The sequence below is a fragment of the Colius striatus genome, chromosome 10 (genome assembly GCF_028858725.1).
Source record: "Colius striatus isolate bColStr4 chromosome 10, bColStr4.1.hap1, whole genome shotgun sequence".
NCBI lineage: Eukaryota > Metazoa > Chordata > Aves > Coliiformes > Coliidae > Colius > Colius striatus.
In genome coordinates this window covers 26,117,163-26,134,641 of record NC_084768.1, presented here as the reverse complement: position 1 = coordinate 26,134,641, position 17,479 = coordinate 26,117,163, and the positions used below count along the sequence as shown (strand labels likewise).

Sequence of the window (17,479 nt, the reverse complement as noted above, 5' to 3'; positions counted from 1 at the left end):
CATTCATAGGCTCATATCTAAAATATGTTGAAAAGAAGCCTTTACCAAGGTTTTTAACTGAACTAGTGCAAGTGACTTGCATCCGGATCCCTGGGAATGATGATCACCTTACCAGCCAAAGGGAGATGATCCAGTGACCTTGCCTTGTCCAGGGCACAGGGCAATCCAGCTCCTTCCCCATGCTCAGGAGAGCTCTGCTCCTCACCTTCAGCAGCTGGTCCTCTCATTGGCTTCACTACTTGAGTTGGCTTTCCAGGCAGCTGAGCAGGCTTCTTGGCAAGTGGGGCCTGTGTCAGAGGTTCACTCTAGCATAACAAAAACAATTTCATATTAAATGCATAAGATCCAATCCAGAGCTGAGGACAGCATCAACCACCATAGCTATCACTGTATCAACTTTCTGGTATCACTTTTGAGGGGCATGTAACACTCCACAAGGTAAATTGTAACTTCTGAGGTTTATGAGCCATGCCACACCAGTAGGTAGTTGACATATGCAAGATTCAAACCTTCAGTATAGAAGGGACAAAAGGGATGTTCAGCAAGACAGTGATTTGAAAAAAAATCAGATGAATGCAGAAAAACCATAATCTAGGAATTCTCTCCATCAGAAGCTACTCCAGTTTAAAACACAATCAGCATCCAAACCCAGAGAGAAAAAGAAATTAAACCCAAACCTAAAGGCTAGTGCTGCCTGACAAAAGTAAAAACATCCTGGGAAAGCACAAACATAGGAGCTACTGGGATGCAGGGTGAAAGTACAGACTTAAGTACTCTAGAACAATGTGAAGGGGTGGCCAAGATCTGAAGTGTTTGCTTTGAAAATAAAACCCACAGACAAGACAGTTATGAAAGAGACAAACTCTGGGCTTACAGACTCTTAGAGACTCTGTAGGTACTGGCTGTAATAACACCTCATCCCTCTCTTTCCCCTACACTATAATGCAAAATGGAATTACTACTTAGATCCCGTACTCTTCAGACCTCTGGTAAATGCATTTCATCTCAGTGCCCTTGCTTGACTGGAAATCAAATGGCCCCACCTCTGCATACCACAAGAAACAGCATTTTACTTTTTTATACATTCTGCTAAGAAATACTAACCTCATCCTCTTCATCATTCTCCTCCATGTTTGCCAGCTTGCTGGCACTTTCCAGAACACCAGCTATTGAGCTGTCACCTTCTGTTGCTGCAACACCAGGAAGAGGGGGAAACCCTGAGGAGGAAAGGAATACAGAAGTAAAGAGGTTCATAGGATCTGTGCTCTGTCTTCAATATTTCTTCTTTTCTGTAAAGCCATTTCTATTTAAGTATCCATTATCTAATACTTCTCATAATTCAGTGTAACTAGGCTGAGATCAGGGCCACAAAGCCTCGCTAGATAAAGTCTTGAGTGGTGGGCTTAAGATCAAGTCTCTTGTGGATATCCAGACTTAAAGGGATGATGCTAAAATGATGCAATTACAAAGCATCATTTTCCAAGCTGAGCAACTGGCAGACAGACAAAGAACCTCACAACCTCAAGAATTTGGTAAGAGAGATGTCCCCAGAACCAGCAAAGAATTTTGTCTCTCTCCTTTACAGTAAAGGACAGTGGATTGTACAAAACGTTTCTGGCTCTTCTGTCCCATGTCACTGCTGGCTCTTCTCAGCTGGTGCATAGTCCAGCAGAAAACCAGTGTAATAAACAATTCTGTGTACTAAACAACACATCACTGACATCTGGATAACACTTTAAGCCTCTGCTGAAAATCTACTGCAATGCAGAGGTGGCAAAGGCAGGCAGAATCACAGTAGTTAAATGTAAGGTATATGAAGAACAATCCTTTGCACTATTTTATTATCTTTTTAAGGACAGGAGGAAGGCTTGATGATGGAAAATAAAACTCTCACTTCCACACTACCAGTTCAGCGTCAGCTTCATACAACAGCCACACAGAGCTACTACTATAAAAAGTCTGGCTAATGAGAGTTCTCTCATTAACACATAGCTTGTTGCCAGTCTCATTAGAAATGTCAACAAATCATGACTAAACTGCTTATAAACCTAGAGATGGCTGTCACAGGGACAGAACAAGCCTGCGGTCCACAGGCAAGCAGAACACAGAATCCTGTGCTCCTGCACCTGTGTGACATGTGATCTACTACTCGGCAGCATTTCTCACTCCAAGGAGGCCAAGGCTGGTACTTCTCATTAGCCAGATGCAATTAAATGCACTGCCAGTACATGATAATGTTGTTGCTGGTTTCAGAGACTGCCTGACGGGTGTCTTCAATGGAAGGCACATGACCTCTAAATGATGGCTTAAAACCACGCAGCTAACGTGAAAGGAAACTGGGGATCTACCCACATTTTCAGAGCTGTAAACATGGAGTACCTCATTCTTACAGACACTGAGATATACAAGAAATGGGTCACTTTCTAGAACAAGAGATGCTAAACTGCTTTCCAGGGACAGCTTCAAAAAAGGGAACCTTCAGAGCAGTACATGACCTGACAGAGTTGGCACTGCCTACTTTACTACTACTACAGTGCTTGCCTTTGCCACATCTGACAGTGACAAGTAAGCAACAAGGTTTGCAGTGCCAAGTGTATCTTTCAGAAGAACACATCAGGCACAAAAAAAGAACGATGCCTCCTGCGTAAAGATACAGGCTCATGCAAATCAGAGGTGGAGCATAGATGACCTTGCCCAGACTTTTATAGACATAGCACAATATCTTCTGAAGAAGATAAAAAGGACACAGAGTGTCTCCAGAAGCAGGTTCTGTTTCTGCTTCTGTCACTGTCTCTGTGTGAGCATGGGCATGATATGCTTCATCTCTGTAGACTGCTTTTACTAGTCAGGAGAGCTGCAACACTGATCTGACTCGTGAGGTGTTGCAAGAAGCTGATTAAGTAAATACAGAGTTCTGAGGCTTCTGCTGGGAATCACTAGAAGGAGCACACCAGGAAAATTTTTTTCAGTTTCAAAAGTCTCCTTCCAACAGACTAAGAAGCCAATATAGCTCAGGTTCACTTGAGATACTCAAGCCCTCCTCCTCTAGGAGGGCTGGCACAAAGGACAGACAGGTAGCACTTTCGTTGTTAAATCGTTTGACTTTTCAATTAGTGCTGGTTTTAAGTTCCAGTCAAGCAGGCAGACAATAGCCAGGAATACTGACCAGTGTGAAAGTCTGGGAACATACTAATAAGCAGTTTCACAACACCATCAAACAGCACAGCCACCTTACTCACTGAGAAAAAAGAGGAGCCATTCCACATAAGAGACAGTATCTGCACAAGAGTCCAGGAGATATACAAAAGTTAGTAGCAGGACATTTTACACTAACACTTACCAGGAGGAACAGGTAGCTCAGAAAAATTCACTTTTCTCCCTGCTTTATGGGCTCTTATGGCATCCTGGTATTGCTGTAATGCAAGGCACTCAGTAAGACATAAAATGGAGCTGACTATAAATTAGCAATCATCTGTATTTAACCAGCATAAACACTGTGTTTTGTTACGATAGGTGCATTATCTCTATTTCTTCCTTCCAAATGCTTTACAACTTCTCTACTGGAGCTCTTTTCAAGCAGAGGGGTAATACACAAACTATTGCAACCTTTAAAAAATCTTCAGCAAGAGAAGTAATTCAAATGGCTTTGCTGGATGCAAGCAGTTTGTAACACTTTTGTTTTACCTTGGCTATCCTCTCGTGCATCCTGCCCTTCCGCTCATCCCCACTCGCTTTAGCCTGTGCTGCTGCTGACTTGTACTTCTCCAGCCTCTGCTGCAATGCTTCCAGCACTGTTTTTGGCTGCTGCAGGGAAGCTTGAAATAAAACAGACAGTGAAACACCACATGATTCAGATTTCAAAACATATGAGCTGCATTTTATCTCCCCTTCCTTAGCTTCTGCAGAAACAAAAACATCGCTGCAAAGTCTTATTATGAACACAATTATTCTAAAGGAAGTTTATTAAGTTTAACTTCCATCACTGATCAAAGGGACAGATGGGATCAGCAGCAAACAACATTCAGGAACATTAGGTAGATTTACCCAGCCCTGCTGCAGTTCAGTGGGATAGGGCAGACCTCCAAGTGCCTTCCAACCATGCTATTTTTATGGCTTGCTAGAAAAATCCAGAAGTCCTACCTGAAGCTTCTTGGGTGTGAGGTTCGGGTGTTGTAAGATCCTGGGAACTTCCCATTGGAGTCGGTACCTTTTGCTTGGATGTACCTCTTTTGTTTCCTAGGCTTTCAAGATCTGCAAAGCAGGGAAAGCAGAAGTTTCAGAGCACGTTCCATGAACAGCAAGTCAACTCATGTTACTCACAAAGCTATGAATTTGATCACATCGTGTTCCCGAAAGCCTTTTGGCTTCAAAACACTACCTATGTGGCTAGGTAAGTCTAAGGTTACCGTTATTCAGAGAAAATGCTTTATAATAGAATCTCCTAAATGCTGATTTAATTTAGGTTAGTGCTGCTTGAGGATGGGGGGGAAGAAAAAAAGAGTAAAACCAGTTCATGTATTCTAAGAATTCTCTCCCCAGAATATAACTTGGTATCTTGGCAGATGGAAAGAGTGAATGAGATTGCTAATTGACTAAAATATCCTAGTAACAAAAGATGTGCTGCAAAAGGGAAGCAAGTGTAGTGCCATCTCTTCAGACACAGGAGTTTCTGGCATTGTGTAACAGTGGTTATTTAAGAAAACTACAAAAATATCCTCTGCAAAAATCTCACACTTTTAAAGGCAGTATTACATCATGGATAAAGTTTCTCTCTACTGCCATTTGGTGATCAGTTTATAATTTAAGGAGCCATACATCCCATGATTTATTGAAATAATTTGTCATTTGTTTTCTTAGAATAAAATAATTTCCCAAAGTTGTTTAAAACACTGAGCTGCACAGACCAAATGTTTATTGGTGCTGGTGATCTATTTATAAAAACTAAATCTTGACTCTCTTACAAAGACTGAAGTATTTTCAATGTTGGTAATTTGCTTTAAGATTTAGACTTTACTGCACTGCAATTCTTTTGTTAATCTCTTAATCTAATCATTATAAACTTCAGTTGAAGCATATAACACCACCAAATGTATAGTAAACTTTAGGAATGTGTCATCACCTTTCTTTTCCTTCCACTTCAAATACTGGCTGCTGTTAGCTAAAGTTACAGAAATATTAACTATCAATACCTACCTGAACTTGTAATTCAGAGACAGTAACATCAATATAAATAATCATATCTCAGGTTTTCTGCATCCATCTTGATTCATATTAGAATGTGAAGATGCAGTAAGCCTCAGACCTAACTGACATTCAGTTCTTCTTACAGTTTTGCAATCAAATGGAAAATCATTCTGTTATGGCATGGAGAGACTTCTGAAAGGGTTTCTGTAAGATGAGCCTTACCCTGAGGAGATGGAGGCATATTCTGGAGGTCTATTGGCTGCCCACTGTCCAAAGCTTCCAAGACCACATCAAATTTCTAGTTCAGAAAAAGAAAGTGGAAGGTTTATTCAAATATGTCTTTGTTAGCTGCCACAATGAACATCTGACACTCAATGCACGTGGGTATAGCAGGAGGCTTGTTCAGATTTCAGGATTTCTTGTGTGTATACCTTGCCTATCTTCATGTATTCCTTTGCTTTCTCCAGGTCCCCTTGCTGCTTGGCTTTTACAGCTGCTAATTTATACTCCTTCTGCCTCATAAGTAGTATTGCTCGTGTGCTGCTGCTCTGGAGATCTGTCAGAATGAGACAATGCTGAGACTTAGAGCATGAAAGTTATGCATCCCTCGCTATGTCCATCTATTTGAACCCGTGTCTGTCCTCTTTTGCTTTGAATCACAGCTGTCTTAGGTAAAACCCTCTTCCTCCAGTCTCCAAAGTCCTATCAGACGTAACAATCCCACTTCTCCCAATTCAAATCTTCTAATCAATATCTCAAAACTCTTTCAAGCTTGGAATTCCACATGTCACAATAGTAAAAGAGAAACAGAGGCATGGGAAAGGTAAGTGAAAGGTACTCCTGCAGTGCGTGGAGGAGCTTTATAACAATAACTGATTCTACTGCCAGAAATTCAGCACCCCACTGACACCTCCATCTGAAAACATTCAGCAGGGAAGTTCCAATATAAGCAGTGCTTTGCTACACAATACAAATATCAAGAAAGAAGCAGCATTAAAACTGCTGGAGCTGCTTATCTTCTCAGCTCACAGTACCTGTTTCCCCGGTAGGGCTAGAAGCAGCATGACCCTGTAGAGACTCTGATTCCAGATGCTGCATTGCCTCATGAGAGGTCTTCTGCTCATCATCTGCAGCAGACTCTGCTTTATTCTGTAGCAGATCACTGACTGAATCTCCCAAGTTCTCTAGCTCTGCTCCTGTGGCTTGAGGTAAGTGAGAAGAACTCTTCCCTGTTGCAACAGGAGGTGGCATTTCTTCCTCATTGATTTTTTTGCCTTTCTTCACTGCAGCCAGCATGGTTTCCAGTGTCTGGCAGAGATAGGATAGCAAAGTCAATAGGCATTTTCATCCAACATATTACTAGCACAAAATCATTAAAACAGAAATTCATTCTCTTATACATGATGGGATCTATTACACACCACTACAGATTTAGCTCCCTGCTTTTCTGCAAGGCCAACTTCAGTACCAGTGAAAGGTGTCCAATTATCAGAGCAACACAATGCAGAGGACCTGTTAACCCAAACTACAGAACTGCCAGTACCTCAACAGAGCTTCAGCTAACCTACCACAAGAAGCTCTCACTATCTGTAACATGGGTTAACTGCTTCCCATTTTTTTAAAACTCTTCTATCACCACAAATATGACCTTCCTCAGCTTTTGTTGGGGTTTTGTGGGGGGTTGTTTTGTTTGGGGCTTTCTTTTTTTAATTTAAGGTTCAGACAAAAGACCACCTTGCATTTTAAGCCAAAACAAAAGGTTCACTTCTTTCATCTGCAACAGAAACTGAAATGGAAGAACAGCAAGGTAACAACAACAAAATCTCATCAGCGTCAGAATCGCTGCTATTTTTGGTTAGCCATGACATTGTTTGACCTCTTAAGCAACAGTGGCAGAGATACTCTGGACTGACTGCATGTGAAACTGGGGTTCAGACCAGTACAGCAACCCACACACAGCGCTCTCTTCTCCACATGTGGGATGATGATCGACTGGAAGTGGAATTAAACACCCAGATTAAGGTTCACAGCTCCAAGAACTAAGTACAGCAGAACTGTACACGATTTGTTGGCATGCCATTTTGCTAATTAAGGAACTGTGAGCTGTGAAGTGGGATCTCGTCTATTATCCTTAGTTACACTGCTTAGGCACAGGGAAACCCTCTACCTTGAAAAACAAAGGAAGTGGCACACAGCTAAGCGCTGTTACTGGATTAAATAAGCTGGTATGCCTATCCCTCTTGCTCCCTGAAAGGTCAGGTGGTTTCATGTACATTCCTTTCTGAGCTAGCAGGCAGTGGACACACAGAAATCTCCTTCCTTGTGCATTTCTTCCCCTGGATTTGGCTCAGTTGTTCCTTTTGTACCCTTAGACACCTAGTAGCTAGTAAGACATTACATTCTCCCCTCGGTGGACAGTGCAGAGCTATAAAGCTTTGCTCAACTGGAGCTGGCTACTGTCTGAGGTGATGCAGGAGAGCAGATGAAAGCAAAGAGGGAAAGGCAGTCTGCATGGAGGCAATCCCCAAGCACTGCCAGCTAACCACACACACGCCACCTGGCTGAGGACAGGCAGAGCTGAAGCAACCACTCCATGCTGCAGTTTTCCAATCTCCTGAATGAAAAACCCCGTTCTCCTCCTTTTCAAGCACAGCCAACACACTCAGGGAAAGGTATCACCTTCCTTTGTCTCGCTGAACTGAGGGGAAGGGTAGTATCTAAGGGAAGGCCATCAGAGATGAAGTGGAAGGTACATGCAGTAGGAAAGCTCCCAAGCTTTAAGGTAACACTGAACAGTCATCACAGGTCAAATTCACATCCAGACAGGTGGGTTTCATGTCAGCAGTTGCACAAACCCTGCCTCCAGCTACCACTAGCCACATTCAGAACCAAAGCTCACACACAAAAGGCATTCCAAGTTAACACTTCACCCGTGCATCTGCTACATCACATTGGTAGCAAGTCACAACAAATATGTTTAAAGCAACTCAAGGCAGCATATTAGAACTTCTTTCCCCTTTCAACAAATTCACACATCTGGAAAGACTCTGAACTAGGCTTCAGAGAACTCATTTTGCCTCCCCATCATTCATACCCCCCATGAACTCAACTCACCTTAAGGCCTCTTTCGTAGCGGCGTACTTTGGCAGTCTCACCTGACTCCTTGGCATTAGAAATTGCTGTTCTGTAGTTACCGATTCTCTTCTCTATTGCCTGCTGCAGCTCACTGGTAACAGCAGGAAGTGAGGTGGTCTCAGAAAAAAACAACAAAAACAGATCAAGAAAACTTATTTCATCCAATTAGACAAGTTTTTCCCACTGCACTGAAAAACAAATACTCCTCACACATGCTCCTGTTCATCAGAGCACCAGGACAAAACAGCCTCTAAAACAGAGGAGCACTTGTACTATGCAAACAGTCCCTGGATCCACCTCTGGGCTTTCTCAAAGGCCTAATGGAGAAGAATGGGTGGAGACATTCAGCAAACTCACAGTCACAGGGTAATTGGAGCCATGTGGTTAGGGAGTAGGTGAAGAGAACAGTAAAGTCTCTCAAACACCCCACAACAGAGGGTGTGAAGAGGTATTTTGGCACAAATCTTGACTTTTTTGGTTTCTTTTTAAAGCATGCTAGTTTAGTCCTTTCCAGGCTTCTTCAACTTGGTTTTATTACAAGAGATCTTTTTCCTCCTCCTCCAGCCTGGAATTAGCTCAGTGACAAAAGCAGCCTAAGCAAAGTTATGAGAAGCTACTTAAAAACACTCCACAGCTACAGAGACCTTTCAGATGGCTACTGATGTAATTATTGCCATTATCTCTATAGAAACGTGCTCAGAGCCATTTATTAACAGGCTAAATGCACGAGGGCACTGGAATCTGTAGCACACAACAGAAACATGGCAGTAACTTAATAAAGGATTTGACTGCATGAGGATTTACAAATTAAGCTGAGAAAGCTGATGCTACAGAGAAAATTCCACAAAAAATGTCAAAGATGCTGAGTTAGGACCATTTTGACACAGTGCTCAATACTCTGAGGGGGAAGATAAGAACTCTGGAAGCCTCAACTGGGTGCTCATAATACGTATAATATGTATAATGAGGGATAAGACATGCTTGATTCCAATTGTTTCCCTCCTCAATTCTACGCTAACATTAAATACTCTCCTCTGAACAATCAAAACAGCATTGGTTTTCACAGAGAAGACAATAAAAGGGTGGTTTTCCCTTCCTCAGAGGACATGACAACCTCTCTAGACCCTTGTTTGTGACCACCATAGAAACTGCACGACCATATTCATTCGGCAAAACTGCCAAGAACACAAAGCTCTTTCCTACCTGTGACTGCAGTTCAGGTGGCTCATTTTCTGATTCATCTGGGGATGGTTCTGTCGCTATTGTTTCATCCTCACAGCTTCCTGTTTCACCTTCCACCCCGAGAACTTCTTGCAATTCTGCCTAAAGTAAAAGCCAACAAAAGGCATTACTGCAAAATTTTCTGTTTCCTCAAAAGAGAAAATAAAATCAGCTCTCAAGCTCCAAAACCTCTGGATGGATCCTCAACCCAGAGCCTAAATATATTTTAAAAAAACTGAAATGAATTGGGTTGCACTTGTCACTACAACAGAAAGTCAGATACCACTCAAAAGCCACACTGCAGCTCCATGATCATCACAGAGGTTTGTGGTTGAAGCTGGAGAAATTCAGAGAAGTGCTTTTGCAAAGATCATTCAAATCCAAATCTGAAATTTTCAAAAGGCCTTTATTAGCAATGCCACTCAGCAATACTGCTTAACACTGCTTCCCCAAACCCTGCCACTCACTGACATGGCGATTGCTTGGGGGGACACTCTCTCAGGCTGAGCACTACTTGAAGCAGTAACAAAAGGATGTCAGGCATCACTTTAAGGAGAATGTCTCTGGATGTATTTCACCAGCTCACACACATGCATGTTATAGTTCAGAAACTCTGACTCTGCTGTGCAGGGAGTTGGCTCCTGCAATGCCTTGTATCTAATGGAATGCTTTTGCAACACTTTAGCTTCATATCACAAAACTAACAGACACTTTTGCTAAACACAGTTCCATTTAGAAAAAGATGAACAACAAAGACACACTAAACCTTTTTGCTGACAAGGTTATGCATACCAACAGGTCTGTATCTTGCTCCAAGTCTTCATCATCAGCTTCCTCCTCATTGTCATTCAGGTCCTTCATACACTCTGCAGCCATCTTTTCAATATGATCCATGGGCAGAGGAGCTGCAAAAAGAAACCACAAGGAGCCATAAACCGCAAGTAACAAGAGCATAAGGAGCACAAGGAGCATAACCCTAAGTTATGTATTCACTGGATACAAATTCTAAAAGGGCTGATACCAGCTGAAAGAGAGCAGTGACTTCTTCTCTTCATTTTTACTGGACAGTGTCATGGGTGAGAGTACATTCATGGATAACGGGCAAAGACTGGGGAAGTGACTATCCAAGAAAAAAGCAATACTGGTTTCTCTCAAAGTGACAGGCAAGGCAAGCAATAGACAAGGAAAATGACTGCATGTAATAACTTAGCTCAGAAATTAGATCTCAAGGAGAAATATTATCTCTTTACCAAAAAAAGGAGCCTGAATGGCAAAACCATAAGCATTCATGTAGACTACCACGCACAGTGGGACACAACAGTGCTCAGAAAGCATGGGCACAAAAGAGAAAGATACTGGGGCAGGTTTGCACAGCAATGACATTTAAGACTGTGTGAGAAAGACAAGTAATACTGGATGAGGGAAGGATTCCTAGAAGCCACCTCAAGCTCCTAGGCTGATTTAAGACAGAGATAAGCACTCCTATGACATTATTTACAAAAAGAACCAGTACCAGAAACTTTGTCATTATGGAAGACTTCCATTTTCCAAGGAAAAATTGGAGAATTTTTGGAATACAAAACTCTTGGATGTTATGTCAAAATGGCATTCCTCAGGATAAAAACCAATGGTGGCACAAGAAAAAATGAATAAAAAGTGATGATGAGAAAAATCTGATCAGAACCTTCTATCCATGAAAAAGAATTACTGGAGCAGCCTCTGTTCCCAGTAGGAATAAACATTTGAAGTAGTTTTAAACTGATGCTAGATTTTTCTGAAAGGTATTTATGACATGATTGTCCATATTAACAAGGCCTGGACCTGGCATCCCTGTCAGATCTTTTTGCTCTGTGTCCTTTTCCTCATGTCAGTTTACCCTCTCAAAAGGTAATTCACTCCTGGTCTAGCTCCTGGCTGACAGAGTACGTCCTGACTCCATATGGAACAGACATGGTCTCCATCTATCTATCCATCCCTAAGTGCCAAAAACTATTTCTTTTTCCCAGTTCTCTCCCCTGTGTTAACCACTTTGAGTTAAAAGTACTCTAGTACCCAAAGACCTGCCTGTATGGATATAGTTGAGTTAGCCCAACAATTAAATGCAGGAGATGCAAACATTTACATTAAACACCTCATAAATAAGAACAAAGTTCAAGGTATTTGCCTTAAATAGTGCTGAGCTTAAAAAATTCCCAACAAAACTACAGCTAATTCAATTGCTAGAGTTTTGTACTGGGTCTACATTATGTTTTAGACTCCAACAGTTGACCTATCTTTTCATTCTACAGTCTTAAGAATGTCTCCCTTCCTATCTCCTGTTAAACTAAGTACATACTAATCCTTTGAGTCTGGTGATGCACATTAACATCAATTTTAGAGACATCCTGAATAGCACAAGCCTTAAGCCATGCTACCAGCTGTTAACATGACAAGCACAGAGGCATAGCAAACTATCTGTATGTTTGAAGACAGCAAAGAGAGGAAGACAAGAAAGTCTTTCTGTGTTGAGAAACTCTTGTTTTATACATGAAATACCACTGCAAAGTCACACTTGGCATACAAAAATAGAATGCTCCAAATCAAGGCATCATACTCATCCTGAGCCCAAAAGCAGCAGCAGAACACTGGCACAGAGAACTGCTAAGCAAATCTGAAAAACTGCTGCTCCTTCTGCCTCTCTAACTACTCTTGTACATTTTCTGCATTGCTGTCTTATGGTCGTGGGATTTTCCCCTTTTCCAAACCTTTCTTGGCTACTTTGTCTTGCAATTTCTCTTTAAGCTTCTGGTCTTCAACCTGAAAATTGTACTTAACTCCTCCTTGCCAAGTTCTCTCTACTTCATGCTTTGACAACCACATCTTCCTTAGCTATCAACTTCCTCCACGCAATCTCAAAGGTGAAATTATTTGCAGAGAGATCCCAGCTGTCCACATAAACGCCTCTGATACTTCCCTATGCATACATATGACTGTGACTCACCAGTATCAGTAAACGTTGCATAAAACAGAGATCTTCAGGAGAGAGCTTTACAGTCAATCTAAACGGGTGTAAAATGGATCCCATCCATCCCCTACATTTGCTGAATCAGATGAAAATTAACTCAGGTACAAAGCTGTTTCTGCACAAATAATTTAATTTACCACACTAGTGCTTCAGTACCTATATCAAACATGTTGTTTGACCCTTAGCAAAACCCTGCAACTAGGCCACATTCCAAAGCAAACAGTGTTCAGTCATTTTTTCTAAGTATTTTAAAATTCATTTCCCTGCTGCTTTGAGTGAAGTCTCTTCAAGTATTACAAGTAAATTATTGGAGAGCTGCATATAAGGCTATAGTTGCACTAACCTTTCCAGCAGCTGCTCACATGCCTGTACCAGGGGTAGGTCTCATTCTCCTTGTCTCATCTCAACCCTTTGCTGATATCCCCTCCCCTGCAGCCACAGTGGCGTTCAAATAGGCAGGTAGCAAACCAGATCAAGGAACTGATTCAGCTGCAAACCTAGCACCACAACTGACGTTTGTTTATTTATTTATAGATCAGTTTCCCTGAAGCAGCTCACCTTGCAGCTCCATAAATGTATACCAGATTGAGCAGGCTCACTAGAGAATGCATACAACAACAAAATCAAACAACCTAAGAAACACAATTTCCATTTTAAATGGAAACTACTAGACTTTTCTATTACTTCATATGCTAAACAAGCATGTCTTGACTTAGTCCTTAAACTGGTTAGCCATCTTATATCTTTCTCCTCTGTCTAAAAAGAGCACAGACAAAAAACCCTGTTACCTTTTTTGTGGAGTGCCTTAAACCTTCCAACATAAAGGAAAGACCAGCTGCAATTTCAGCTTCCATCAGTGATGAAAAAGCATTGTAGACAAATCGGTGATTTGTAAATAGGTATCTTTAAGAAATTATTCAGGTTGTCAGTAAAGAAAATCCAGATATTGTAACTTACTTTTTCCTTTCTGTTTCAATTTCCCTTCTTTCACCTTGGCTCCTGTGAGAGCAGCCAGCTCTGCTTCCAGGTCCCCGTCATCCCCACCTTCCTCTGCACCCAGCAGCATCTCTTCAGGATTGAAATCTACAAACAGCCCCAGCTGGAGCAGAGGGAAAATTAAAGAAAATCCTGCAGTTGGAACAGAGATGACACTCCAAAACATCACACGTCATGAATTATATGAACATTTTCATACATTCTGGATACTGCTCATGTTTTCAAAGCCCACTATCACAGCCCTTCTATTACCAAAACATGGCATACCAGGCACCCATAACCAACACAAGGTGCGTAAATCTTGATAAGCCACAAATAATCCCTCTAAAACTCTACACAACCAACAGTTTCTTAAAATCAAGCCTAAGAGTCTCACATAGGTAAAATGTCTGTTTTACTGAGCTTCATGAAGCAGATATCATCAGGGAAGTTCAGTGCAGTTCCTGTAACAGCTAAGCCAAAAAACATTCAATCCTCATTCATCCGATCCAGCTCTGACACACGTACACTGCAGAGATTTCACCTCATCTCTGGGAAGAAGCTGCATTTACATATGCAGAACTGTCTGGAACAGATCATCAGCTAAGCAACAGCATCTCAGGTCATATTATTAATAACAGTCATCAGAATTTGACAATGCAGTGGGAGTTACCACTCAAGCATTGTAAAACATGCCAAAGGACAGAAGCATCAGAGATCACTGAGCTCTTAGTCTAAAAGGTATTTTTCCAAGATGTCATTTTGTCACAATTTGTATATTGCTGGTTAAGATACTAACTGCCTCAGAAGTACCAACGTTTTTACTCAAAGTATGCTAAGCTTTTTTAATAAACATGAATTAACTGAACTAGATTCATCAAATCAGGCAGGTGGACTAGCTTTTCTTGGACTTCCTCAAAGCAGAAGCCCCTGCTGGTTTATAGGTCTTCACATGGCCAAGTAGGCAGCAGGTCAGCTTCTCTCAAGCAAAGGAATAAAAATCCATAGTCATTATTACAAGGGTACTGAAGTTTAATCCCAGCTGGGAACTAGACCCTACACAGCCTCTTGCTCACTCGCCGCCAGTGAGATGGGAGAGAGAGTCAGAGGGTAAAAGTGAAAAAACTCACTTGAGTTGAGGACAGTTTAATAGGTAAAGCAAAATCCATGCACATAAGAAAAGCAAAGCAAGGAATTCATTCACCACTCCCCACCACAGGCAGGTGTTCAGCCATCCCCAGGACAGCAGCACTCCATGAGGCACAACAGTGACATGGAAAGATAAATGCCATCACCCTAAATGTTCCCCTCCTCTTCCTCCAGGTTTATACACTGAGCATGATGCCACATGGTCTGGGATATCCCTGGGGTCAGTTGGGGTCAGCTGTCCAAGCCATGTTCCCTGCCAACTGCTTGTGCACCCCCAGTGTCCTCGCTGCTGAGTAAGAAGCAGGAAAGGCCATAGCTTTGTGCAAGCCCTACCCAGCAGTAACAAAAACATCCCTGTGTTATCAACACTGTTTTCAGCACAAATCCTAACCATAGCCCCATACTAGTTGCTGTGAAGAAAATTAACTCAATCCCAGCCAAAACTCACACAAAGAGTTACAACCTCCTCCTGCCTTCAAGGATCTGAAGTGCTACCAGAAGCTGAAGCTGCCTGTCAGTTAATAAACTACCGTGAGTAAGTAATAACATCTTTTTGTTTAACCCTAGTGCTGGTACTGACTGTCTGGAAATATTTTGTATCCCTCTTTGAACATTTTTATAATCTCAAAGGAGAATTTGAAACACCAATTCCAAAGACCAGGAACAGTATTCAAAAGCAGCAGCTGTTTATTGGCCCTGATTCTGTCCTTGACATTCTGTAAGGCGCTGGCCAGACCAGTTAGCCATCCTCTGCTTATGCATCTCCCTTCTGTAAAACAAAACTAACATATGTTCAGTCCTGGATAGGACAGAAAGATGGTCAGGACAAGATTTAATTAGGAAATATTTATAAGAGTGATCTAAAGATTTGGGTTCCATAGAATATACATACACCTTTTATCAATGTGCAAAATGGACCAGGAGCATGTGTGATCTGTTCATTACTACACTGCAAGTGTAGAAAGTGAAGCAAGTATAGTAAGGAATGAAGTCTAGAACTGAATCCAGTAATTCTTGCTTTAAGTCTCTTAATCTGTTGAAAAAGTTTTTAGCTACAGGAAAGAGACACAAGCTTATCAGTCTATTTGCTGCAAAAAAAAAGACCATACACAGCGAAATTAAAATTAACTGTGTCTGGTGTAGCAGCTCTGTGACCCTGAACTTGTTAATTGATACTTGTATCTTATTCCTGCTTTCTTAGCTACCTAAGAAAAACCTCTATATAGTTACTGAACTTATTATTAAAGCCCACTAAAGCTGAAGCAGGAAACTCCTATAAGCATGAGTCATAAGGTCTCATGCAACGATTAGTGTTGCAATGTTGTGGCTTCCCTGCAGGACCTCCCCTAATGCATATCAGATATTTACTTAAGAAGAATGAGCTAAAGGAGAAAGTAGGGGGAAAAAAAAAGACCTTCACGATTTAGTTTTTTTCAGATCCTGCAACACCTAATTAACACATGGGAGATTCTATCAGGAAAACAGCAGCCAGAAGAGCAGACTACCCTGAAGAGGAGTTTTCTCCAGCTGCTTTGCAACCACTTCTCCCTGGCCCTTTGCTTTCCTTACCTGCTTTGCAACTGCAGCTCCCTGGCCCTTTGCCTGAGGGCTTTTTTTAGGTCTTCTGCCAAGCATGCTGGTTCATGAGTTTCAGAGGGCCGTGTCTCTGAGGGACTGAGAGCACATGAAATTGACCGTCAGTATCCCCGCCTGTCCAAAGACACAGCAAACCGGAGGAAGGCGGGCGCCCCCGAGCAGGCTGTGCACAAACCCGCCCTTTCTGCCGGCAGCCCCAAGTACTGGGCACCAGCGTGAGAGAAGCGGAGGCGCACACCCCGCGACGGGCTCCGCGGGGCCCAGGCCCGCCGGTGCCGCCTTCCCCTCGGCCGGCCGCGGGAGCCCGGCCCGGCGGTGCCGCTCCCTGTGCCCGAGGCGGCTCTCACCCGGCGCGGCCTCACGGCGCGGCCCACGGGCAGGGGCAGGGCCGCTCGCACGGCGGCCGGGACGGCTGGAAGCCCCGCTCCTCGCCGGCCCCGGCGCCGCGTGAGGGCGGGGCAGGCCCTTGCCCCCTCCCCGCCCCGGCGCAGGGAGGAGCCGGCGGAAGCGATAGGCTGAGCGCCGTGTAAATAAGCACAGCCTCCCGCCGCCGGACAGGCCGGCCCGTGGCGGGCGGGTCCGGCTCACCTCAGCCCGCCGCCGCCCGCACAAAGGCTCCCGGCGCAGCGGCGCCCGCGCGGCTCCGGGGCGCCTGGGCCGCGGCTCCGGGGCGGCAGCGCGCAGGCGCGGCGGGGGCGGGGCCCGCGCAGGCCTCTCGGCAGCGAGGGCGGCTGCGGGCAGCCCCAGGGCGAGGCTTGTGCAACGTGTGCTGCACCGCCCAGCCCTCCACACCTGGCTCATGCGTGGCGGGGAACGCTGGCGTTACGAAAGCAGCTTTCCACAGCCCTGCGGCGGCCCAGGCGCTTGCTCTGAAGCAATCCTTGCTACCAATCAGTCAATCAAACGATAAATAGCTGGTTACTTGAGGGGCAAATGTGTCCTGGTTTGATACCTTCGTGGTAGCGTTGTCCCAACAGTGGGGTCATTTACTCCCAAGTGCAAGACACCCATCTACACACGCAGAGAGAGCAGAGGTCCTGCTGGTATCTGTGCAAAGAGGGGGCTGGGGGCAATCCACAACTCTACCCCACCCCACACAAGGACTTGCAGTTATCCTGTTATGCGACTTCCAAAAATCCCACCTCAGTTTACATACCTGAGGTTAGCAATTACCATTCCTGCCTAGTTCTAATTAAATGAGCCTAAGCTGCATAG

At 43.4% G+C, this 17,479-nt stretch overlaps 1 protein-coding gene across 2 annotated transcripts in view; it reads right to left on the bottom strand.

Moving 5' to 3' along the window:
• CC2D1B (coiled-coil and C2 domain containing 1B) overlaps positions 1-16,934 on the bottom strand; it is a 32,540-nt gene extending 15,606 nt beyond the window's left edge. The window contains exons 1-14 of one of the 2 annotated variants that reach the window (XM_062003439.1): positions 16,853-16,934; positions 16,238-16,342; positions 13,502-13,643; positions 10,333-10,445; positions 9,523-9,642; positions 8,299-8,436; positions 6,219-6,492; positions 5,616-5,740; positions 5,407-5,482; positions 4,141-4,251; positions 3,685-3,815; positions 3,341-3,413; positions 1,105-1,217; positions 113-305 (exon numbers count right to left, since the gene is read on the bottom strand). In XM_062003439.1, the coding sequence (XP_061859423.1) occupies positions 113-305; positions 1,105-1,217; positions 3,341-3,413; positions 3,685-3,815; positions 4,141-4,251; positions 5,407-5,482; positions 5,616-5,740; positions 6,219-6,492; positions 8,299-8,436; positions 9,523-9,642; positions 10,333-10,445; positions 13,502-13,643; positions 16,238-16,303 (1,675 nt within the window). In that variant the 5' untranslated portion in view covers positions 16,304-16,342; positions 16,853-16,934. Of the gene's footprint in view, positions 1-112; positions 306-1,104; positions 1,218-3,340; positions 3,414-3,684; positions 3,816-4,140; positions 4,252-5,406; positions 5,483-5,615; positions 5,741-6,218; positions 6,493-8,298; positions 8,437-9,522; positions 9,643-10,332; positions 10,446-13,501; positions 13,644-16,237; positions 16,343-16,611; positions 16,731-16,852 lie in introns of those variants that run through there. The other variant, XM_062003438.1, reaches the window with a different exon arrangement.
• Between the last annotated feature and the right edge of the window lie 545 nt (positions 16,935-17,479).